Source organism: Periplaneta americana, chromosome 15, assembly GCF_040183065.1.
Source record: "Periplaneta americana isolate PAMFEO1 chromosome 15, P.americana_PAMFEO1_priV1, whole genome shotgun sequence".
Taxonomy (NCBI): domain Eukaryota; kingdom Metazoa; phylum Arthropoda; class Insecta; order Blattodea; family Blattidae; genus Periplaneta; species Periplaneta americana.
In genome coordinates this window covers 167292064-167319396 of record NC_091131.1, presented here as the reverse complement: position 1 = coordinate 167319396, position 27333 = coordinate 167292064, and the positions used below count along the sequence as shown (strand labels likewise).

The window sequence follows — 27333 nt, the reverse complement described above, 5'->3', positions numbered from 1 at the left end:
GGTATGTCTATTTTCATGTTCTCGGAAATTAAAAAAGCTCAACTACGTTTCGCTTTTTCAGTCTTTTCCTCGACCATGAAAACGTCAACATACCGCTCTTGTAACGTAGATTACTATTAAAGATAATAGTAACTAGTAACTAAATTAAACAATATTTTTAAGCAACTAGGTTTTCATACGTCTATATTTGAATATGACGCGCAACAATCTCTTTCATACACATTTGGTTGCGAAACTGTCGTCTGTCGCCCGACGCAATAACAAAAGCGATGGTGTTGCCTCTGTAATAAATTTTAGGAACTTCATCTTAAAAAAAAATAAATTTACTTCAGATTTTGACACTTCCTTAACATTCTCTCTATTTGGTCCTAAAGCATAAACGTTTCGTGTTGAAAAGTAAAATGGAACGAAAAAAAAAATACAAATTTTCTTATTGTTTGGTCTAATATATTCATATATTGTTGGTATTCATTTTCAGTGAGAGAGTATTTAATGGTTTCGTTTACAACATTTATTATGTCAGAACAACAATAAATTTTTAATCACACACAGTATAATGAAATTAGTACTTCTACTAATTTAATTCCCCATCGTTGGTACTTCTGACGAAATTATTATTCCTTTATTTCACTCAGTGGACAGAATGTCTCGAAGTCCTCGAAATCGAGACCAATCTTGGCGAGAGCCTCTTTGGCGGCTTTAAGAGCTTCCTCACTTGGTGTCCAAGTCAGAAAAGTGATGGCAACCACAGCTGCAATAAATTTCTCATATTTATACAGTACACATAATATCCGAAGACCCCACATCATAGGTGAAAGATGTTGTAATGTTTAGTATTATTATTTTTTTTCGTTGCAGATGAATCATGTTGAGCATTGTGTTGGGATGATTACTCGATGGTGTTAGGGTAAAGCGAGATAAGTTATAAAAATGAGTTTTGAGATGAATGAAAATTAAAGTTCGGACCGTATTGAAAATAATTTTCTGCACTAATAAAATACATCACATACTGTACTAATATTACTATCTGTTGTTTTGTACACCCACTTACAGAATTTAATTTCTGTATTCACCCGGGGGAACAAAACTCTATTTGCACAAAAATGGCTTAACTCCCTTTACCCGAACATCATTGCATTTCCTCTGCTAACATGAGGGATGGTCACGAGAGCGTTGCCTGATGAGCTGAATGAACTTCATCCCAGTTGGCAGGTACAGCAGAACTGTTCGCTCAATTGTTAAGAAAATTCAACGACCTCGGTAGCAGATTCGTCGTGTTCAGACTTCCAAGGACTCACTGGAAGCACATGCCAATCCACGGGGCAGTAGTTTCCAACTGAGCGCACCAATATAAAGAATTATGCTTTAACATAACTTTTTCCTAATTGGAGAATAGGACATTCCTGATGAAAATATATTATTCTGTTTCTGTTTGACCAAGGAATTACTCACATCTCCATCCGTCGTTCGGAATCATGTTGAACGTTACAATGTGATCAACCCTCATGTCCGCATGTACTTATTGGCCTCAACGGGATAGTCCATTATCATCATGATTCTTGCAGCAAGAATAGAAATATTAATACTAGGCATTACAAAAATGTCCTGTTTTTGAGGTACATTCCGGACAATGTATAGTAGGAAATTTAACAATCATTTCAAAAAAGCATAATTTAGCGTTTAATAAACTCGCTACAGCATTTTTCTGTTATTGGAAGTTACCTGTTTCAGATATTTTTCATAGTAGCTGATATAATAATATGATGAACCTTAACAATTTCAATATTGATATTTAAAATATATAGATCTTGGGTCGTAAAAACTTTCGTTTACTGTAACTTTTGAAACTAAGAGATAGGCATGATATACTGTACTTCGTTCCGTGAATATATTCATTATTTCTAAATGTGTTCAAATTAAAATATATTTCTCGTCACTCTATACGGTACCTTAGTCAGTGTGTGCGTGTTAGAATTTGACAATGAGAAACTACAGTCTTACTCGTTGAAATAGAAACACGTTTAGAAAATTTTTCTTAGAGTGAAGCATTTGGAAACATATTTTTGCGGGAATAATTCCATGGAATGGATGTAAATCGCAGGTAATAATTTAAAATTTATGTCCCCGATGTTAAGAGTAGGTTAGTGTATCCAAATGGTGTTTACATTTTTACAATAAAAGCACATTCTTGGAGAGCAAGCTCTATAGTAAATCACAAAATCTTTCAGAATGCAGGGTGAGTGCACTCTGTGCAGTAAGACACGATTTAACATTGCATGTGGTTGCAAATTAGGCAAAGTCTTCATAGGTTACGTTAACCACGTTATGTGTGATATTCTTTTATTCGAGATACATACTGCAAGTTTTACGAAATCAGAAATCCTTCATCATTTACCTTCACGGCGCACAGTGTTCCTTTTTGCTATCTGGCCGCGCAAAGTACAAATTCAGTTTCACGTATGTTCAAGTTTTATGGAGTTTGTAATTGATATAATATCCAAGGATACGAGATTTGTTATAGTTACGCTTATTTGTGCAGCTCTTTTGTTACAAAAGAAGTCAGAAGTATGGCGTTTCTTATCGTATCCCTGGCCTGAAGCCGAGCTCATAATTTATGTTCGATAACTGTGCTGAAAATGACGTTTTTCGTCCGACGATTTTCATCGGTTACTGGTGCATATGCGAGACCAAGATTTGTGCTATGTTTGTGATATTTTAAAAATTCCACACAGCTCATTACTTTAAAGTGAAATTTGCTTGAAAATTGAGAAATCATTGCTATTTTAACTTGTAGTTTTGAGTATTTTTACACCCGGAAATTTAGAATTGTCAACGATTGGTCAAATTTTTTCAGAAGACTAAAGACAATATCTTATTCTTTCTCCTATATAGAAACTAGCTGCTACTTTTTGCAACTTTGCCTTTTTTATAGAAGAGGTATCGCGGAACGATCTGTTTCATGTTGGCGCCATACAGATGACAAAGCAGAAAGAAGTGATGAACTATTTAACTGTTTACTGTAAAATAATGATTTGAAAACTTACAGATAATCCGTTTTAAAGATATTGTTAAGATTGTTACTTTTGCTTGCTTGTCACTGAATCCTGAGTAAATTCCAGTCACAGAAAGAAGTTGCTAGAGAGAAATTTGTTTTATATGAACAAAATATAGAAAAAGTTTCCATAATTGGCTTGTTATCTAATGCTGAATATGGTTTTGGTGTCGTCAGATCCTGTAATAAGCAGTCTCACAAAGAAAACGCGAAAGAGAAGTGGACCTGTATTCAACGAAGTTCTTTGTTTATCAAGAACCCGCGCCAGCTTCAGGAACTTAATCTGAAACTTACAGCAGCACTGAGAACTAAATATTATTGAAAACACTTCTAACATTGAATTACATTGAAGGAAAAATTAGTAGTGATAACTGTTCATTGTTAGTGTACGTCTTGTCGTCCTCCCCAGTACTTTACACTTGTAAAATTTTCCTCACAGTTTATAATAAAGAACTAGCTATGTCATAATGCCATTATGATGTAACTGATTTCTTCCACGTATTTTTCTTATATTTTTCATACATGCAGTGATGAAGACCTGAAGTTCTACAGTGTTGTTGCCTATAGAATACCTACATCACTGTGATTGAGATTTAATATTAAGCCCAAATTGAATTCGAATCATGCCATATGGATAAGGAAATTGCTTCACATACGTACAAATTGTTATTTTAATGTTTCTGCATCATTTTAATACTGAATCGAATTTTGCGCGGCCAGATAGGTAAAAGGATCGCTGTGCGGCGCGGCGGTAGAAGTTACTTCAAAATTGTTTAACATCTCAAATCTATGCAATATTGAAAATATCCACACTAACATAAGAATTAAGATCTTTGGACTAAGATTAGGATGTATTTTTCGTGTAGGCAGATATGTTTCTCTATTTATTCAATAAAGCTTTGGTAATAATAATAATAATAATAATAATAATAATAATAATAATAATAGTGATGATAATAATAATAGTGATGATAATAATAATAGTGATAATAGCATTACAAATGTTTTTATGACCAAAAGATTTTAATGGCAACTTATAGTAGGGCGTGACTTAGCAAAACTAGAAAAACTCTCATTTTCAGGAAATTAGTTTATTTCGAAAAAGAATATAATTTTAAATTTCAACAGTTTTTTGTAACTTAATTTCTCTTCTTTAACATTATGATGTATGTTTTTAGGTTTGAAATGTTTATAAATGCAAAAATTTCATTTCTGAATAATTTAATAAAGCTGCTCAGATATAGTAAATTGTCCACACCTGTGGAGTAACGGTTATCGCGTCTGGCCGCGAAACCAGATGGCCCGGGTTCGATTCCCGGTCGGGGCAAGTTACCTGGTTGAGGTTTTTTCCGGGGTTTTCCCTCAACCCAATATGAGCAAATGCTGGGTAACTTTCGGTGCTGGACTCCGGACTCATTTCACCGGCATTATCACCTTCATCTCATTCAGACGATAAATAACCTAAGCTATTGATAAAGCGTCGTAAAATAACCTGCTCCTTTTCCAGTCACAGCCAGATTTTTATGTTGTTCTTAATTATCTGTATATGCATGTGGAAAGTGAATAAGTGTTTATGATACTTTCAAATTTAATAAAATGAGTAGCGAATTTTCGTAGGGTTTTTTTAAAATTCTATTCATATTAGCTATTGCCTATTCCGGAAGTTACCTGCCTGTTTCCATTCTAGGACATATTAATTTCATTTATGAATGCACCTCACCTTGCATTTACCGCTGTAACTAGGCCAGGATAAAATACCAAAGCCTATAATCTCTTGGGGTGCAGCATACAGTGCTTAACAGACAGAATTCTTGTCCTACAAAAACGAATAATTATAACCATTTTCAGAATTAAAACTCGCGAGTCTTACAACGTCTATTCAAAAAACAGAAGATTCTAACAGTTCTGTCCATAATTGTCTTCGAATGTGTCCATAATGCTTTCAAACATAACAATTTATTCAAGCGATATTGTGGTTATCAATATTATTATACTAAAAAAAACGCCCTAACCCTCTATAAGTATACTACTAAACTTTTTGACTCGCCTCCCTTTGACCTATGTTTCAAAATCTTTAGTTCGCTTCCGCCCAACATCTGCAGTCAGAAAACAGAAAATTCCTTTTGAAACTCTCTAAAGCATTTCCTCGTAAGCAATCGTACTGCTTTAGGAAGAATGTACAAACGGACAACTAATGCAAGTACTCTAAACTCAGCGTAAACTGCTCACATAGGTTTCTGTGATACTCTTTACCTCTGTACTTCATACTCTGCCATATATCCCTCCATTTATGTTTGCTCTAACGTTTAATCACGGTTTGGCTCTGCTGAGCAATTAGTTCTATGAATAATTGTTAATTTTAGATAGTTGTAATTTGCCATTCACGAGTGTTTAAACATTCATTTGTATATACTGTAGATGTTATATTTTGTTAGCATGTAATTTGGTATTTATTTAAATAAAATCATTTACACTGCTGTCACTGTAATTAACTTGTGGTCTGTGATTTGCTATTTATTTCACAGATTCATTTGTAATGTTGTTAAATTTTGTTAGCTTGCAATTTGATATTACCTTCAAAAATGTATTTGCACTGTTATCGTTAATTGAATCTTTTTTTAGAAACCCCTTAAGTCACGAAATACAGCGTTTGGGGAAGCACAAAAAACTGTTTAAAAGAAATGCATGACTTGAGAACTGGAATGTTTGAAATGGGAAATGTTAGTAAAAATTTAACGAATATTTCTGTGTCCGAAAGAATAATTTTAATTAGAATATGACTCAATTTCAGGTTTAAAAATGTCTGACTTATGGCGTTTATCAAATTCTGGTAAAGATTTAACAAAACAATATATTTATTTCATGAAATAATAGAAAATTTGGTTAAAAAATACGAATTTCATTCTTAAAAACAATATTTAGAAGCTGAGTTCATAATTTTTGCTTCTTGTGGACAAACTTTACTCCAACCTGTATATAATGTCACTAAAGACATAAATAATGAACTTCTGCATGAAATAATTCAGTACAATAAATCAGTAATACGTTAAAAACATTATTCTAACAAATCCAAAATTCACACTCAAAATAAATTAATTTATCAAACACAACAGCATAGGTTATAGTTTTGATCATTCTGTGTCAATCTTGTCACTGACTTATGGGCCTTATCCACGTAACTTAATTTTCAAGCGCACATGTCACAGCAGAAATGCCGTTTGGCTTGTGACATTTTTCTGAAAATGGTGTATCTATCCCTATGCAACATAAATTAGCAATACACTCAATTTTGTTAAAATTTGACTTATCGGATTTCACAAAAAAAAAAAACCGATTCAATTTTAGTTAGCCTGTGATTTACTGTCTATTTTAAACATTCAAATATACTGCTCTCGTTAATAAATTTTACTCACTTCGTAATTTCCTATTTTTAATGATTACTTGCTACCTATTCTATTTTATTTTTATTTACAATTTATCAATTAATGCAGTGGTTCCCAAGCTTTTGTGACTGAAGACAAACTTTACAGAACGCCCACGATATCGCGACACACGTATTTGTTTTTAAAAATAATAATAATAACAATAATAATAATAATACATAACAACCAGTGCTTCCTTCTACAGCAAAAGGTAGTTGAACTCTGTGGAGAATATTTTGTGGCAAACTGGGGAGATGATTACTACTCATTGCACGAGAATTTTGTCGTTTTAACCTCCTTTTCGTTCAGCTAAGACTTTCAAGGTCTAAGCCGTTCCAGTGCGTTCCGCCAGAAAAGAAAGCACTGATAACTTCTGTGTAATGTTGGACATCCACTGCTGTAGTTAGGTCGATGTTAACACGCAATCTAAAAAAAAAGCAGCAACTTGAGTGGCATTAGAAATAAGCAAAGATACAATACCTGTGTGTCAAAATTCCCAACTGTCTATACTGGATGTCCGATAAAAGATTTTTATTGTCGTTTTTGAAAACTAACTTATTTAAATTAATAGGCGTATAAAATCTGCGCTTGGTGGGCTGCACAGAGTTTCTCCATACGTGCCTTATGGTTGCCAGGCCAACACGTAAGTCATCAAGATGCAGCAGTCTCTTCCTTTTTTTTAGACTTGACTATTTTGATGGTAGAGAATTGCTGATTGACACAAGTATGAATTTGAAAACGGCTGTTCTAAATAATTTTTTAGTTTATTCGGCACCATCGACTGATTTGACAAAACATTTCCGCATATAAACGCTCGGGATTTTGTTTATATTCATCTCCACGCCACGTAAGACCATATTATAAGTATTCATAATTATAATTATGAAACGCAAAACGTTTTTGTGAACCCTGAAGGGAATTTTCGCTCACATTATTTGAATTAGTACTGCTGTCATCTAACCCTGAACTTCATTCGGATTGTCTTTTTCGAATTAAAAATTTTCCCTTGACAAAATCTAAATAAAGAACTTTTGATAAAATAGTAGCACTATCACCCGCTCACAAGTATTTACTGAAACTGACCAATATGTTCCAGCGATTCTAATTTCTGTTTTTTACTAAGTGGCAAGAGTAAATTAATTACAAAGCATTGTTGCAGGTGTTCACGTTTCATTGTTAAATTCTCTCTCAAAATACAATGTACCATATTATCAAAGACTTCGTTGTAAATAAAAAATAAGTTGTAAAGATACTTTCTGGATGACATGAAACTTATTTTTCAGTTCCAAATTCCGCGACACACCGGTTGGGAACCCCTGAATTGGTGTATTCTCGTTTCTTATTTATATTCCATATCGAAGCATTATAGCCTATCTGGGTAATGGAAATTGTTCTACTACTGCTTCTGCTGCTACTACTACTACTACTACTACTACTACTACTACTACTACTACTACTACTACTATTACTACTTCTACTATTACTACCACTACTACTATTAATACTACTACTACTACTACTATTACTATTACTACTACTACTACTGTTGCTACCTTCCTTTGTGAAGAAAATATTAAGCAGTGGAAAAGCAACAACTGTGATTTGTTTGTAACATTACTGGAAAATAAAACAAGAATTTCTAAATACTATAAAATGCTATAAAATGCCATTTCGAACTTTCATCATGTATGACTTGAGGCTTTCCCGGCGTTTGATGTAGAATAACTCTTCTCGGGTTCTCAGCCAGGTGAGTTAGAGATTAGCTTCCAAGCTTTCGACGGCTAGCTCTGCCATCTTCTTCAGGGACGAAGTGATGTGGGACCACGTCTAGCCGGTATATATGCAAAAGTAGGGCTTCCCGCTGCAGGCCAATCAGGAGCTAGTTCCTAGTCCCGACCGCCAGGCGCATTCTGGTTGGTGGACACGTCAGCCAATCAGGAGCCACTTGCTGGTCCCGACTGTCTGCCGTGTGCTGGTGGTCTAAGCGTATTGATGGCAGGTTTCCATGCCGTACTCAGCTGTAGACCCCCGTCTCTGTTGAAATTATTGCCATCTAGCTGGATTTCGATGGCTTCCTTGATAACTAAGTCCCAGTAACCTGATGTCTTGTGATAACTAAGTCCCAGTAACCTGAAGACATGTGATGATTTAATAACAATGCATACAAAATTTGATACGAATTTGAATTTAATACTCACGCTGTCTATTAATGGCTCTAGGGCATGCAGTGACGATTTGAAACCGGTGGTAATCCACCGCCAAAATCTCGTAGAGAGATGATAAGCCCGCTACAAAAATGAGACAAATAAATGATAAGCACACATTCGTAGACTTTGGAACATCACTATAAAACCAAGATATGAAAGAGCACACTTAAAAACATGATGTGAATGCGTGGTAGCTATAATTGCTTCTTCCGGCCCCAAATTGTTGTCGTCCATATTATCTAAGCTATACAAACTTACTTACAAATGGCTTTTAAGGAACATGGAGTTTCATTGCCGCCTTCACATAAGCCCGTCATCGGTCCCTATCCTGACAAGATTAATCCAGTCCCTATCATCATATCCCACATCCCTCAAATCTATTTTAATATCCTCCCATGTACGCCTCGGCCTCCCCAAAAGTCTTTTCTCCTCAAATCTTCCAACTAACACTCTGTATGCATTTTTGGATTCGCCCATAATACGTGCTACATGCCCTGCCTATCTCAATTGTCTGGATTTAATGTTCCTCATTATGTTAGTTAAAGAATACAATGCGTGCAGTTCTGCATTGTGTAACTTTCCTCATACTCCTCAAACTTCATCCAAATATTTTCCTAAGCAACTTATTCTCGAACACCCTAAACCTCTGTTTCTCAAAGTGAGAGTCCAAGTTTTGCAACCATACAGAACAACCGGTAATATAATTGAATCGGTCATTTCAAAAAGGTCATGAGTCAAGAAACTGAAATTTTTACAGGAGAAAGTTAAAACTACCTACAGCATAAACTACCTAATTTTTAATTCTCATATGACTGTCAATGATTAAAGCGTTATCGAAGAAAATATTGTATTATAAATTTTTCATTAAAAATTTTTTGTTTGGCATAAAACACATTTTCAAAAACAATGACTCATGACCTTTTTGCAATGAACGTTCACATTTTACCAATTAATAAAATATATTTTTAGCAAATAAAGTTCTAATTACATAAATTATTTAATGCACCAATATACCATGAATGAGAACACTTATGCGTACTATTTTCATATTATACAGGGTGATTCACAAGGATTTACCGTCCTTTACTTAGGTTATTTCTGAAGACATGTCGAACAAACAAAATGTAATATAATCATAGTTCCTATTCTCAATATTTTCAGTTACACTAATTTAAAGTTGTTTGTAAAATACGTTTTTTTCTTAACTCTGTAAATATTGAGAATAGGACCCATGCTTATATGATATTTTTTATACATCTTGATTACACAACTTTTAACACTGTATCACTTCGGAATATGTATGATAAGAACTTTCTTGTGTTAAATATTATTGACGTACCTTGTTAACATGTTTCGACCTATTTTCGGTCATCTTCGAAACTGGTCATTGTTGGTCTTGGCGCCTCTTGTTTCCTGTGTGGGTGCGTTAGTAGTGTAGAGCCAAAGAGTGTATGTGTTTTAAAATTGAGTAGTGTGTTGAGAATATCGTTGGGGTGTGTTTTCGTGTGTCTGTATATTTCATATTGTTCTAGTGTGTTCAGTTTCTGGAAATGACATGGAAATACTGCACATCTAACCAAAAAGCCAGAAACTCAAATATATACATTATATATATATTTTTTTATGCGTTTAATTTCCTCTCGAGTGTTATTGACGTCACTGGTAAAATTTCACCAGTGACTTCAGTTTTCCGTTGCTGCCACCGCATAAAGTTCCTATGCTACAACGCGAATATGCATCGCAGAACGGTAGGAGGAGCGGCGCAGAATACCACGTCCTCATATACGCATGTGTGTTACGGAGAACGGCGTTCATCGGCTGTGATAATGTGTTCACACTTTCTCGAATGTATTCATGTGACTATTGCGGTAAATGACAGCATCCTTGTCGCATTCCTTTCCCTACTCCACTTCTCTCTGACATTTCTTCTCCTATCCTGACTTTCACTCATAGTTTTATATAAAGACTAGCCGTGCCCGCTGCACTTGTTATAAATAAATATCATTGTCTTAAATCTGATATATTTCCAAATACAGCTTTGTTATTGTTAGTGAATAATTAATTTATTATCAGTTATAAATCGTTTGCTCCTCAATGACGTTCACAATTGTATTTAGAAATATGAATGTTACTGTTATTACCATGCAATAGGTTCTGGAGTTGTTCGATTAAGTCTTCTTTTAAGTTTGGTATTAAGTTAGATTAACAGCGTCTGAAATAGAATACATTTGTAAGAACTGAAGGTTGTTACTCTCAGCTGGAAGAAGGTTTTGTCACCAAACGATACTATTTGAAATAAGGTGTTGTACTGCCCTATATTATTTAAAACGTGTGTTGATAACAGATGTTCCGCTGTAAGTACCTACCTAAGTTTTTAATTGGTTGTGAGGGCTCTTGAATCTCAGGAAGAAAAACTTTTCCAGCAGCGCAACGTATTCAAGGCTAATTTACAAACATGTTAAGCGAATTATTCTTGCAACCAAAAAGGATGCTCCCTAGACCAATTAGTCGTATTTCAATCATGTAATTACTTCAAAATTTCATCTGGTATTACATGACGTTATGACTGAAATACCTATGTTGTTAATTGTTTTTATTGTAACATTCGGCCAAAACTGACCGAGTATATAAGATCTCGCTCTCAGAGGGGTGGAGTTTGGGGTTTGAGATGGCCTACAAACCACAAGTCATGCTAAAGTGTTGGTTTGTTAATTAGTCAATATGGAGTATTGTTCACTACATAGAACTGTTACCTATTAAGTATACATTGCCGTAGCTCACCCAAATACGTAATTAAGAAATAAAATTTTGTAGTATTATGTTATTGAATAATTAATACTTAATATGTGCCGCATGTATATTTATAAAATTACTCCATCTATGGCATTCATTCTTTTATAAAAATCGCAACGCAAATCTGACATCAAATTTCAGTACTGTACGGTACCTCCAAATAGAATTAACTTTAACTGCAGTACATATAGCTAATTATTAGTTTCGACACTATACAAAATTTGATGTGCGTAAGGTTCTGTTTAGTCCTACCTTATATGCATTTGTGCCCAGTCATCGATTCACCCATGAGCTTCTGTAATGACATAAAGCCTACGTCCATCTAAAGGAACTACACTTTCCAATGATGAAAGAATTATTTAAATGTACGATACGTGTCCATAAAGTAACTTTCCCACTCGTCTCACAGCTAGCAAACCTTATGTTGCGCGAAGCGACTGCGCGTAAGTGATAGAGTAATATCCTGGCATGGCGCATGCGCTAGCGGAACTTCCCAAGTGCTCTCAGTAGCTTCGTTTCATTCGTTCAAGATGGACGTTCCTATTCCAGCTCCCGCCGCGTCAGTATAAAGCTTTTGAATGCACAGAGCATAGCGCGGATTCAAATAAGTTGATTGTCAACTGTGCCAGATATCTGGGCAAGCAGATGGTGCGTTGCTGCTGCAGGACGCCAAAATGTGCATGACGAGGAGCGCAGTGGAAGGCCAACCATCATCACAGACGACCTTGTGGAGCAACGCACCATCTGCTTGACCATATATCTGGCACAGCTGACGATCAATTTCAATCGGCGCTATGCCCTGTGCATTCAAAAACTTTATCACTGATCGCACTTCACATGCAACGGGAGCTGGAATAGGAGCGTCCATCTTCAACCAATGCAACGAAGCTACTCAGAGCACTCGGGAAGTTCCGCTAGCGCATGCGCCATGCCAAGATATTATTCTATCACGTACACGCCGTCTCTTCGCGCAACATATGTGGGACGAGTTGGAAAGTTACTTTATGGACGCGCCTCGTATTATATAGTTTCCTGAGATTTCCTCATACAAACACACAAAATAGGCTAGTAATATTTAGTATACTATAAATACATATTATATCATCCGTATATTAATCCGACTGTTGCCGCCTGAAATAAATGCAGAGTCATTTCTTTTATCTTTATTACTCGTATATTAATCGAACTTGGCCATGATATAAAAGCATTGTTATTTCAAAACGGATATATCTCGCCACATGGTAATGCAGAATTCCTGCATGGAAATATTATGGACTTCGGCACAGCATAGTAATATCAGTCCTATCAATATTTTGCATAGAATAAAAGTTATCGGAAATCGTTTTTAAAGAAGTTTTATTACGTAACATTTGTCAAAAAAATAGTAATAAGCGAGATATTTAGATTTATTTAATTCAGGTCCCCTTATAACCCCTCTTTTAAATTAAGTATTTTGAATGGCATATAGCCTAAAATCTGAGCTACAGCGCAGTTAATTTACATTCCAATTTTTCATCGAAATCCGTTCAGCCAGTATCGCGTGAAAAGGAAAAAACATACAGACAGACAGACATACAAAGAACAATTTCAAAAAAAGCGATTTTTGGTTTCAGGATGAATAATTATACATGTTGACACCAATTATTTGTGGAAAACCGAAAATTATCAGAAAAATATCGGTTATAGATTTATTATTGGTATAGATTACGGAATAGTCCTCTCTTGCCAATCCATACCATTTTTTTTCTGTATCCCATAAGTTTATTTCAATCCGCTATGTCAAAAGCCTTTGCATGTCCACAGATACGATACGTTCTTCTTTCTTTCTTTCTTTCTTTCTTTCTTTCTTTCTTTCTGTCTTTCTTTCTTTCTAGGTGTCTTTCGCCGATTGTTCGCAGCTGTCGAATTGCATCTCTTGTAATTTTTCCTTTCTGAAGCCAAATTGCTCTTCTTCCAACTTTCCTTCCATCTTAGAATATAAATGTCGATTTAATATTCGCAGGAGAATCTTCATCGAGTCCGATAACAGGCTGATAGTCCTAAACTCATAAAATCTCTTGGCGTTATTTTTCTTGAAACTATATATAATATATTTATATATAATATATTATATATCCAGGGTGGAAAGTATTCAGCGGAAGTCCTTTTAAAGGACGAATCCTTGACGTGTTATGATTGGAAAAGTACCTACTCTACTATTTTGCTCTTTTTCGCTAAATTTCCCAAAAATAATTGTTTGACATGATAAATTTTGAACTTATTATTTTTCAAACACGTATTTTATGAATGTCTTTACATAAGAGTGCTCAGTTGAAACGAATATTTTGTATAATGTGTCTGCCATGTTTATGATTTAGGGATATTCCATTACTTTAATAATTAATAAAGCAGTTAAATTAATGGATATTTGGCAAAGCTGTTAACGATATGTACAGAGAGGGTTTGGAATTGAATGGGTTACATCAGCTCCTTGTTAATGCGGATGACGTGACTATGTTAGGAGAAAATCCACAAACGATTAGGGAAAACACGGAAATTTTACTTGAAGCAAGTAAAGAGAGACAGGTTTGGAAGTAAGTCCCAAAAAGACAAAGTAAGGTCCCTGTGGGTATTAAGGCCCACCTAACGGATCTTTTATTATGGCCGGTACTGAAGTTGGTTTAGAATTACACTAATGAGGTAATGTCTAAAGATGTTTATTTATGTAACAAAATACGAAAAAGAACAGACTGATATATCAAAATGTTTCCTTGTTATTCCAAATTTAGCAAATATTTGCAACTGGACCTTATTTCCCGAGTAGTCTGTTAATATGGCCCATGCCGTAGGGTAATAGAGTCCAAAGAGAGTACATTTCAATTAACTCATCAGATTAGGAAACAGAGTTAATATCAAAATAACATAAAGTGAAATGAATACAAACAACAATTACATGTACTGGAATACCTGAGCAATCGTATTTGTCAACAATAGTGACAATAAACTTCTTAAAATCTGAAACAGTGTGTCACAGAAAAAATCTGACTATTCCAAACATTTAGGGCATACAAGAACATATTTATTAGAGGCAGTGAGGCCCACACAAACTTCATGGACCCACAATGAACATGATGGACACTATCCCATATCCAATGCTTCAGCTGATTCACAGACAAAACAGTACATTCCTTATTAACATCATGTCTCGACTGGGAGATATTGCTCTTTTTCAAGCCAACTGTTCTCGTTTCCTCAATACTTTCCTCCTTAGTGTTTTTCCTTTTAGGGGTTGGATTGTTATTTCCCATTCCTTTATTATTGTCTTTCTTATATCTTTCTTCTTCGCCCTCTTTGGTTACTTTCACAAAGAATTCCTTTGTAAGTGTGACTGCTTTATAATTTAATGCTTTTTTACGGATTACCTGTTTCTCGCATGCTACTTTCTTCGGTGTGCTCAGAATAGTTGCGAATGGGCTTGTTATCTTACCAGTATTTTCGATTTGTACTCCACTTGTTCTGGTACCTGATTGTCATCACTCTGGCTACCTTCTATTGTAGTTGATTGAGGTGTTGAAGGCTTGGAGCCAAATGCCTTATTTTCTATACCAAAGAAAGATGATTCAGTTGTAATTTATGAATGAGTTGCTGCTGGTATTTCTAAGTCCTGTTGTTCCAGTGGATGTTCAGTGACCAAACTTGGAGCAAAGACTGTTTCTGGTATAACATCTGGCGCAAAAAGATAGATACCAGTGGCTCGGAAACCATTGGCGACATTTTGTACGGTCATGCATTTTATTCCAGACAGGTTTAAATAGTGCTGAGAATCTCTCTTTATGTAGTCGCCTTTCAGGATGAAGCTCCCAGTATCTGAGCAATGTTTCATCCCAATAGTGTTCGAAGGATCTATAGATCGTTTTATAAAGTGGTTGCAGTTCACAAACACATAAGAGTAAATGCAATGTCTGCGAACAAAATAGTAATCTGTACTTAAATTATTTATATAGCCTAGTTTAATTTTATCCCTAGATATTTATTATTATTATTATTATTATTATTATTATTATTATTATTATTATTATTATTATTATTATTATTATTATTATTAAAACATTTGCAATCTGAAGTGGAAGTTCATGCTCAATAATATAATTAACTTATTTAATCGTCTTGTAAATTTTAATAGTTGTCGGGAAATAAGGCCCGGGCCTTATTTGCCTGTTGTTGCTTGGGCCTTATTGCACGATCACAGACCTGGTATGATTTTGAGGGTATATCTGTGTCATGGAGATTTGGAAAAATTATTTTGAACCTGTATCTGGAACGATGAAATATCTCTCAAGCATAACATGCAATAACATTTCCAATATTCTGAGCATTGAAATATATTATTACATTTAACTTTACTTCCAATATTATAGTTTTGTCTCCTCAACAATGTTTCGGCGCGTTTTCTTCTTGTTACTCCATTACTACCAACATAAGCTGCGCGCAATTTATTAGGCAGATGTAATTTTAGTTCCCCAACATGACTACAGAGTGATCACTCTTCCTCTTAGCCTTGATCCGCGAATTTCAAAATTGGGCCTTATTTCTCGATGGGCTTTATTACCCACTGGGACCTCATATAATGATGTCTCGTGACCAGATTATTGTAGGACATGGAAATATAAACACTTGAAATTCATCCTATGAAGTAGTGTAAACATTCAAATATCTTGAAGCAACAGTAACAAATATAAATGATACTCGGGAGGAAATTAAATGCAGAATAAATATGGGAAAAGCGTGTTATTAATCGGTTTAGAAGCTTTTATCTTCCAGTCTGCTCTAAAAAAAGCTGAAAGTTGGAATTTATAAAAGAATTATATTACCGGTTCTTGTGTATGGTTGTGAAACTTGAACGATCACTTTGAGGAGGAACAGAGGTTAAGGGTGTTTGAGAATAATGTGCTTAGAAAAATATTTGGGGCTAAGAGGGATGAAGTTACAGGAGAATGGATAAGTTACAGGACGCAGAACTGCATGCATTTTATTCTTTAGCTGACATAATTAGAAACATTAAATCCAGACGTTGGAGATGGGCAGGGCATGTAGCACGTATGGGCGAATCCAGAAATGCACATAGGCCTACAGTATTAGTTGGGAGACCGGAGGGATGGCGGGCTTATGTGAGGGCTGCAATGAACCTCCGGGTTGCTTAAAAGCCATTTGTAATATAATAGTTACCGATATGTAGACGCATGCTAGGCCTATCTTTTTTCCGTAACATGCTGCCGAGAGGGTGAGTTCTTATGTTACGTTCTTTGAAGGTAGGCTACGGGATTCCTACGAAAGGGAATTTAGCATTTTTTTCAAATTCACTTCTGTATGTTGAATTTTGTTATGCAAATGTATTTCTGAGAAGCTTATGTAGCCTATATGCTAAAGAGACTTTTAATGTAATAAATAATGAAAATAATTTAATAATTGGTAGTTAGTTGTACTCCAAACAACAGCAATGGAAAAGTGGCACAGATTGCAACTTAATTCAACTCTATAGCAAAATATAAGGAACCCATTATAACTGCAAATAATGTAACAATTCAACCTAGTCGACCTGCTTGGCAAGTTGGTATAGCGCTGGCCTTCTATGCCCAAGGTTGCGGGTTCGATCCCGGGTCAGGTCGATGGCATTTAAGTGTGCTTAAATGCGACAGGCTCATGTCAGTAGATTTACTGGCATGTAAAAGAACTCCTGCGGGACAAAATTCCGGCACATCCGGCGACGCTGATATAACCTCTGCAGTTGCGAGCGTCGTTAAATAAAACATAACAATTCAACCTAAAACCTATATTTTTTTTTACTGCGCTTTGCGTGAAATGGATTACGGCTTTATATTTTGGTGTAATAAATTATTATTTGAAACTCAATGTGACTGGATATTTTTGTAACCTGATGCATCATAGTAATAAACAGAGATTTTTAAGATTTGTACTGGGCTTTTACAGAACAGAAGATTTAAAGTCTTCATACTGTAATTCTGATGTTAGCGCCACATTTAACCTAATTTTATTGTTATTCCAATAGAAAGTAACATGTTTCGTTTCTTGTATTCAATGCAGCATGGGAATGATGTTCGACAAAGTTTCAAATTAAATTTTTATTATTATTATTGTTATTATTATTATTATTGTTATTATTATTATTGTTATTATTATTATTGTTGTTATTATTATTATTATTATTATTATTATTATTATTATTATTATTATTATTAAAACTTGCTTCTGAACTGCGTACACATTCTTGTGCCTATTCCAATTATATTTAACTGCATTGATATTAAGTAGTGATACTTGATTGGTTTGCAGTAAAACTCGTAATTTATTTAATGCGGAAATAAATAAATAAATAAATTAATTAATTAAACATAAAAAAATTATGATGAATGATTATTTTGCAAAGGCAGTCAGTCATCTCGTAAAACAAACTTGGTGTTTCCTGACAATATAACTAAGTAATAACAAGTCTTAAACACTTATCTTTCTTATAATATTAATATGGTAGTCATCTCCAGGTCCCAATTTACATACGCCCTATATAATTGCATTGCGAACACAGGAATATAAGTTATAAGGTTTACAGATTAGCACAGCTTTGAACAATTAAAAATCATATATTGAAATTAAATGTTGAAATTACGTAAAGGTTACCTTATGGTTTAACAGTCAATGTCGATTTTACAAACAATAACTGCTTAAAACATTTGTACATTTAACGAATTCTTGAGCAACGATGTTAATTGACTAATTGCAAACAAGCATTATAATTAAACATTTTTACATTATGGCGATGTGAGATAATCCATAGCGTTGACGTTCCGAACACGCAAGTTTGTGAAAAAATTAATAATTAGGCCTATAATTTAAAATGGAGTATTCCATTTTATTAGTATTGCAATTATTCGAGTAATTTGACTATAGCCTACCTTACGGAGTGTAGATGTGCATTGTGGTCTGGTTAAAGGTATGCTTTCCACCTATACGCAATTTTAAGCTCTAATTTAAATATATGCTGATTTGTAAACCTTATAAGTTAAATTACTGTGTTCACTAAGCAGTTACATTTGAATACCTGCGAGAAAAACTGCTGTAACTTGCATTTTTGTTTCTCGAAGCCATGAGAAATGTATGTATGGAGTTAATTTTGGCTACTCTGATATTTGTCTGTTTATGTATGAAATTATATTGCTGAGCGGAAACAAAAAGGTTGCAACGTTTAGTAGTAATGGCTGACTTAGCATGCTGTAAAGTTAGTCCAACATTTTGTGGCCACAGAAATAAAGTAAAAAGCGAAAATAATATGTCGAAGTGGAAGGGGAATCAGAAGAGACACAAAAGGAATTCTGGACATCCATACAGTATATAGCTCTGGAAACAGACATAGACTAGGAAAAATACCAAGTGAAGAGGTGGGTGCATAAAGGTTGTAAGCCTTTGTTAACCACATATGAATCTTAGGTTACGGTGAGACAACTACCATTTTCAATAGAAAATTAAGTTAGTAAAAGACAACATTACAGTAATGCTTAGCCGTAAATGATTTCTATCTAAATACACATTTTGTTTCTTATGGAATGACGCAAATTCCCCATCCATGCAAGGATTTAAGTAAGGAACACAGCAAGCTCTTCTTTGAAAAATTGTACCAGATGGATTAATAATCAGCGACGTCTTTGCCCATCTGCTGAATGTGTGGAGCTTATAGACGTCAGGAGAAAGAGTACTCGTCAGGCAGTTTCTAGAAGATACTGTATAAATTGTTAAAAGTTTGTAACCAACAATATAACGGAGTGTTACGAACTCTTAGATGGAAAGTTAGTATCTTGTTCAATTTCTAAAAGTTCAGCAATGTTGAATGTTTTTCCATTCCTCTATAATCTACATTGCTACAGAAACACTATGGGATCCAAAGAAAAAAGAATTGAAAATATATACCAATAAAATGTCAAAATAATTTTTCTCTATCTTGAAAAATTTAAGTTTTGCCAGTTAAATTCTTTTTTGCCCGCAGGTAGGCCTATTCTTTTTTTTGTAAATTGGGACCTGAAGATGATTTTCAGTTAGTTGAAAACGTTGGTCCTGACACCAACTAAAGACAAACAATTAAATTTCAAGAAAGATAAGTGTTAGGACTGTTGTTATTATTATTACTAATATTGTTAGACATGGCAAAAGCTCATCGTAAAATGTATGAAAAAAAAAGATTTGCTACTGACAATGACTACATAACCGCCCTCACAGCTGCGAAGAGGGGGAGTTTCCATGCGTTGGTAAGTGATACTGAATTTATTACGATGTTGCAATTTTTCTTCATGCGTTGGGAAGTGATACTGAATTTATTACGATGTTGCAATTTTTCTTCAAGTCAAGGCAATTCTCCACTAAATATAAGATATAACGCAAATTGGCATAATAAATTGTTGTTCCTTTTATATGAAAGACTTTCCTCTGTGAAGTTACTGCCGTTGAACTCCTCCCATGAACTATGGCAGCAATACTCTTCACAGCACCACTATTCTTCTTTATAGGCTTCCTGGTTTTATAATACATAAAACATTTTAAATCTTTGGAAGAAAACAGCGTATTTACTTGGATTAGATTTAGAACTGACGCTATTGATTCACTCATAAGTGAAAACTACAGGGTCTACTAATATTCTCCTTGTTATTTCCTAATTTGAAAGGATGCGATGTAAATTATTTTGTAATAAATTTCAATTTCAGCAATTCAAAATAATGCGAACTAGTTAACATTTTCACGATTGTACATCTTCCCACAATTTTGTACCCGTCAGACTAGTTACAGTTGTCAGTGGCGTGCTTGCCTCAGGATTTCCATTTGAAATCATAAATACTGTTGCACGTATCACACCATTTAGCTAGCCATAACTATCTCTAAGCACACGAGAGATATTTCGACTTGACTAACAGGTTGGTTCAAAGACACCAGTATTGGTTATCAGTGACCTTCACTTCGAGGTAAGTAACAAGTTAATGCAAGTCGAAGTATTTATGTGATATGTGGCAGTAACGACTTTGTAATAAATTTGTTTCCAGTTTGTTACTTTAATGTCATCCTATTTTCTTACTGAGTTCTACTTCTTAAAGCATGAAAGGAAGTGCTCGTTTTTTTGATAATGTACGTACGAGTATTTAAATATGTAAGTTGTTAACTTTACAGAGCTAAAATAGTAACTGCTGACAACTGTGCAATAGATTTGGCGACCTGAGAATCTTGACAATATGCCAATATCCAACTAGGCTGAGGTGCATTGCTACAACACTTAACGAATGTACACTGACGTTCAAAGATATCTGATCCTACTAATCGATAGTGGTCGATAATTTATTGGTGTAAGTGTGACTACTTTAGTTATTATTTCTGTGAATAGTTGGTGAAGATAATAGTAGTCTATTGTCAGTAGCACATAAATATATCCGAATTATAGAATTCAATTTTGATACCACTCTACTTATTGTAAAACAACAATGGGTAAGCTGCAAACCGCTAATATTGTCAATTACGAGAATTAATTATGATTAATCGACATAATCACTTTCTCTGACACTTTTAACCGCCTCAATAATGGTGCCATCTACCGAGAACTAGCGGAACTCTTTCAAAGTTCGTTAAATTTGATATCTTTGGTTCTGACTGATCCGTGGTTGGAAAGTTCGCTTACACGATCATAAAATCGTAGGTCAGATTTCTTTGAAGGTCAGTGTACGAGTATCAACCGGAGCGATGTGGCTGCAACTTTATTAGCACTCACCATTGTCAGAAAGAATGTAATCCACGTAGTGGCCGTTCACCTTCTCGTAGGTTCCATGGAAGGTGTTGTTCTGTCCGTTACTGCAGCAGGAACAACATGTAAAATATTCCACGTTGTTCTTGTTTACTAACTTTTTACGTATAATTAATTATATGGTCGTCCTACACTAATAGAAAAAACGGAAAGATTTTGTGCAACAGAAATTACACTGACGTTATCATGGAAATGTTTGTCATATCCCGTAACAACAATGATAACGAGTCCATTCCTATACCCAAATCAGTCCACATTGTGTGTGCGAAGATATGAGAAGTTACCAGTTGTCGGATATTGACTTATAGCTGTTTTTTTATTTACGTTATTGATTTGACATATGTATGCATTGAAAGAATTAGTTAATTTAAGAAAGATAACATCGTGAAACTGAAAAAGAAAAATCATTTTTATAAAAAAAAAACATTTCCCAGTACAATCTAGAAGTGTCTAAATTAATTCTATTAAAACATTCACAACTTTGGTCACATACAAATCTTATTTTGTTTTATTTAAATCTTAATTTGCAAAATAAATTAAAATGTAGATTTATACTTCGCTCGATCATCTGTTATTCACACGACAATTTAGATGTTCCGTTGAATTTGTCTCATTTTATACAGAGTGTTTCGAAAGTGACGGTAAAAAGTTTAGGGATGAAAAATAAAAATGAAGGAAAGCAAAATAGTCCCAGTAAACATGAGTCCGCAAATTAACCATATACGAGATAATGTCATTTTGTGCTGGTGGAGGCCAGCTGTATATACTAAGTACTAATTCCAACAAAATCAGTGATAGCTTTATTTCATTTATCAGTCACGGGACAGTAAAATTCATAATTTTGGTATTGAAATATGATTAAACATACACAAAAGAAAAATTTTTGTTTGAGCAACAGTAAAGTTTGTGGATAAACAAGGTGCGGTACGGTATCAACATGTTAACTGAAGAATTTTACAGAAGATGTTCAAAGTTCTGACCATGAACTTGACTGCATCTGTCTAGTTTTCTCTGCAAAGACCATGGCAGTCCTGGGTCATTCTTCATTTGCTGGAAGGCATCTACAATCCGATAGGCCTACTGCAATTCTTCAGCTGTGGTGATGTCTGTTGTGTAAACTTGGCTTTTTGCGTAACTCCATACACAAAAATTCGAAGAATTTAAATCCGGTAATCTAGGTATAGGCCCTCCTCTACCGTTCACTACATTGTCTGGTTAGATATATTTTCACGCTTAGAATTAAATGGGAAACTTATTACAAATAAGTCAGTCTCTTCTATGTGACATTAACTCAGTTGCAGAATGGTCAGAAGTTAATGATATGAAAATTAACGTCTCCAAATCTAATGTGATAACCTTTTCCACGAAAACTTCTTCACTGAAATTTAATTATTATCTAAATATTGTTGTAATAAACAGAACTGATTGTGTAAAATATCTGGGAATATTCATTGACAGTAAACTGTATTTTCGTAATCATGTTGATTACATTAATTTACAATCATGCAATCAGAACGTTGGGAATAATGCGGTCAATAACTTATTCTTTTTCCACGGCTGATTCTCTTTTAAGAATCTACTACAGCATATAACAGTGCGATCGAAACTCGAATATTTTGCATCTGTAGTTTTGAACTCTATTACAACTACTGATTCGGCTAAAATAGAATACATACAAAGAAAAATTATATCCTTATGATCATTCAGATTTCTCCTCATTATCATTAATTCCGGACATAGCTATGAGAGAAAATGCGAATACTGTAATTTTCGAAGCCTACAAGACGTCATGAGTTCGATTATCCATTCTTTGCAAGGTTCTAAAAGGTGTACCCTGTGACTTCTTCTTAAAGAATATTATCTTACGTATTCAGACGATGATATAAGAGCTCACAAACTTTTCTATAATAGAAATTCAACATTTCTTTCACCAGTCTCCAGATGCATTAAAATGCCAAGATACATGAAGGCGAATTGGATCCTTTCAATGTATAGGCTCAATTTGTTCTTGCAATGACTTATGATTTATTTATTCTTCTAAAAATTTTATTCAATTTACATAGTAACATTTTCATTATTCTTGTAATACCGATAATATTATATCATCAACTAGACAAGAATTCTTTGTTTAAGATTCTTTTATTTAATTGTATCTGTTAATTAACGTTATAATATCAGTTTACTTAATTTAATATTTGTATTATTGTCATTCTAAAATATTGTATTCAATTTTAATATTATTATTATTTTTATTATTATTATTATTACTATTATTATTATTATTATTATTATTATTATTATTATTTCTCTAGTTTAAATGTGAATTTTAATATTATTCTCGTTACCTTTTATATTATTTAGTTGTTTATTTAATCATTTACATGATTCCATCTTTTCATTTTCAAATAATATTACCTTAATTGTCATTATTTTATGTATTTTATTCATCCACTTTATTCCGTCTATCCAATGTTATTATTGTCGTTGTGTTATAATATTCTCGTCGTCTTGCGTACTTTTGTAATACTATTTATATGTTTCCATTCTTCATTTATATAACTCCATTATTTAATTTATAATTATCATTTTATTTAATTGCCCTTATTTTAATTACGTCATTGGACTTTTATTGTAATTTATATCATTGCTGATGTTTTTATTATATTCTTTGTGCTGAACTGTAATTGGCCACTGGCTGTTGTACAACGCATTAAATATAAGTAAATAAATAAAAAATAAATTATTATTATTATTATTGTTGTTGTTGTTATTATTATTATTATTATTTTTATTATTATTATTATTATTATTATTATTATTATTATTATTATTATTATTATTATTATTATTATTATTATTATTATTATTATTATTATTGGAAGATTGAATGTTGATCACATAGCTCATTTCTTTCCTTCATTACATGCAATGAAATCTTACAGCAAATTGTAAGTTACTTATCAATCCTAATTCTCTTTATACTTTATAAGTATAAGGAATCATATTATAGATGCCCTCAAATTCCCTGCCAGGCTTTGTTTTGCCTTACCTGTTGTCAACGATGCTGACCTGCAGTTGAAGCTCTCCGTTAGGTGCGGTGCTTGCTTCGCTTACCCAGCAGGAGAATTTTGTCATCAGATCTTTATTGTTGACGTAGACGACCTTCCAAGAATCCTGTACCTATATAAAGATTACAGATCTCAATTAGACAAGACCGTCCTCAGTTTATGTTCATGGGTGAGGATTATTATCATGACTTCTCGTAAAGGCAGCTGAAGCCTTGGTCTTGTGTCTAGAGTTAAAAAAAATAATAAAGCGTTTATCTGAGTAAGAGTGAGCTACAGGAAACATATTTTAACTGTTTGAAGGATGACAATAAAATCGTGTAAAGCTTTAATTGAAAGAATTCATCTATACATCTCGTAAAAGCCCTATATATACAGGGTGGAAGTAAAATACCCCTGCAGATTGAAAGGGGCGATAGGGTACATTAAAGAATTAGGAAACCTATTTTACGTTTTGTAATTAAATCCACGGTTAACATCGCCGCTAGCACAGTAATCTTTTCTTCAAGTAGTAAAGTTGTAAGAGGTGAACGAACTCAGGTCTGTCTCTGTACGCGAGCCTCCCTCTCTCGCTACGACGTTGCAATCTGTTCGCATCGTTCAGTGGCTTGAAATTAGTGGTTTTAAATTAAATTTACGCGAAAACCGTCGACGCGTTTGAAATATGCCAGAGTGATAAATTATTCTTTATTAGATTTTCTATCGATATGGATGAAAGTCACTATCCTACTCGCAATAGTTACCGAATAACAGGGTGTTTAGTATTTGGGAAAAAAACATTTTTTTTTCTCAGAAAACTATGAACTTTCCACCAACATGTTATTTCAATTTTTGTTACATACAATATGATCTATTCCCTCTGAAAATGTGAAGGGTTTCATTTCCACCCTGTATACATATAAAAGATCTATAAATCGATTTAATCTAAATAATTCTACTATAGTGGTGTATCGAAGTACATATGATATTTCCATGCAGCAATTCTGCGTTATCATAATGATGAAAGATCGGTGGAGCGGAAAGTGTTGGGCACTAAAGCGAAACTAAGAGGTGGAGTAGATCCACAGCTGCGAGGTGGGTTAGACGCTATAGAGTTCATTCCTATACCTACTTTGCTTCTGCTTTTTCTAAGAAGAAAGTGTGGCATTTAGTTTAGGTTGGGCAAACCACACATTTTCCTATACAGAGGAACTCTCTCCCGACAATCTACGTCACCTCTACATGCATCCTATGCTCGTAAATTCGCTTAATTAATTTCGGTGATGGTAATCAAAATGGTATGGTTCCTTCTTTTGATTTGCTAAAACAACTGATGAAACATGAATCTCCACGGAGCCGAATCAACACTTTATTGGGCCTCTGGTGAGTGCTGTATGAAACAGCCAGGCATCTTCCTCTGTGTTACACTGGTTAATACGGACACTTACTTCTTGGTAATAAAAAGCACGCAGAAAAAATTGGAATATTCATTATTAACAATATTTATTGAATTCAGAAATTTCACTTCAAAGGGGTGTCAACAATGTTTTCCGAGAGAGCTTTCACTTTAAAACGATAACCAATTTCTTACCTTGTATACATCGACGTCTTCGATTAGAGATTTTCCAGTCTTGCAGTCTTCGGCCACGGTCGATTGAACGACGAGACAAAGTGCAAATACAAGTAGAAACGACGCCATGATACACAGTAAAGGGATGGGGCACCAAAATTACACCTGGCCAAGAGAAAAATATAGGGTAAAGGTTGGTAACTCTGTGATACGAGTAATATTGTGATATTTCTTTTTCAGAATTTATTGCAATTTTACTGAGCGAGAAAAGAACCGGTTTTGTGCAGAAACTTGTCCACGAACATTCCTTTAATACGGTGACACAAAAAACTGATCTTCCTCTTCTCAGTTTCCGACAACGAAACTCAACCTATTCCTAATTTTGGACCCAATTTCCATACGCTCCATAAATTAAGATGCGGTCCGTAATCGCTTTAAAATTCGGAATGTAGTACCGATACCGAAACAGTTATTTTCATATGTATGTAAGTTTATTCCAGACGCATTGTGGGGCCAATAACCGAAGCTTACCGCTAGTTTAGGTAACAACACTTCATGTTGCACAGCTTTGCAGCGCACTTTTCGAATATGCGCACCGCTTGTATACAATCTAGTTTGATGTGAGAATAAATTACATACTCTCAGTTGGATAACATTATTACCTTTACTGTATACTACGCATACTTACTTGCTTAATGCTGTCAGCTAGTTCACGAACTAATGCAGCTAACGTAGCTTCATGGACAATTTATTCTAAAGTTTTTTCAACGTTCCCTCCCATTACATATGAAGGGTTCAGAGCTGTAGAGGGCCAAGCGCCATTTACTAAAAACGGAGGAAGCAAGGGTTAACGTTAAGTGAATAGCATAATTTAATGAAGATTGACATATCATTTAGTTTGAATGTGCATACTTTATATTACTTGCTATATGTTTCGTTAAATCATGGTAATCACTCAATTTAAGACCTTGTTTTCTCCGTTTTTCATTAATGGCGCTTGGACCACTATGGCTCTGAACCCTTCATATCTCGCTGTGAAATTCCTGGAAATAATGACAATAGTGACCTCTTATCTCATTGTGCACGTTTCCTGGCCAACTGCTTATGATTCTCCTTATCCTGATAATTATGGAATTTTTTTTTTTTGCAATCGCTTGTATATTATCGCAAGCAGTTCTTCGAGTTATCTGTTGAATTTGTTGAGGTATAGTCGTAAAATAGTGCAATTATGTACTGTTCTGCCGGAAAACAGAAAACTTTCATTTGAAATTCAGTCATCACTGAACTACTGTTTGTTGCAGTCTGTCCAGAATGAGAAATTATTTGAAAATTTGTGTTCTCAGGTTATCAATTAGTGTTATATCCTGGTCGTCTATTAAAAATGAACACATGGCAAGAACGCGTGACTGCCTACACCAG

At 34.3% G+C, this 27333-nt stretch overlaps 1 protein-coding gene across 1 annotated transcript; it reads right to left on the bottom strand.

Annotated features, from left to right (window-relative positions):
• Positions 1-488: 488 nt before the first annotated feature.
• Positions 489-26746, bottom strand: LOC138715514 (allergen Bla g 4-like). The gene is made up of 6 exons (XM_069848522.1): positions 26603-26746; positions 25936-26079; positions 24350-24480; positions 21268-21347; positions 8673-8762; positions 489-751 (listed from the first exon to the last, which is right to left on the bottom strand). The coding sequence occupies exons 2-6, from the start codon at positions 26041-26043 to the stop codon at positions 615-617; spliced, it is 546 nt and encodes a 181-aa protein (XP_069704623.1). The 5' UTR covers positions 26044-26079; positions 26603-26746; the 3' UTR covers positions 489-614.
• Between the last annotated feature and the right edge of the window lie 587 nt (positions 26747-27333).

Coding starts and splice junctions, on each gene's coding strand:
- LOC138715514 (XM_069848522.1), bottom strand. CDS start 26,043: ATGGCGTCGTTTCTACTTGTATTTGCACTTTGTCTCGTCGTTCAATCG. Junction 21,348..24,349: donor GTCAGCATCGTTGACAACAG/GTAAGGCAAAAC, acceptor TTCCTGCTGCAG/TAACGGACAGAACAACACCT. Junction 8,763..21,267: donor TTACATTCTTTCTGACAATG/GTGAGTGCTAAT, acceptor TCATTTTTGTAG/CGGGCTTATCATCTCTCTAC.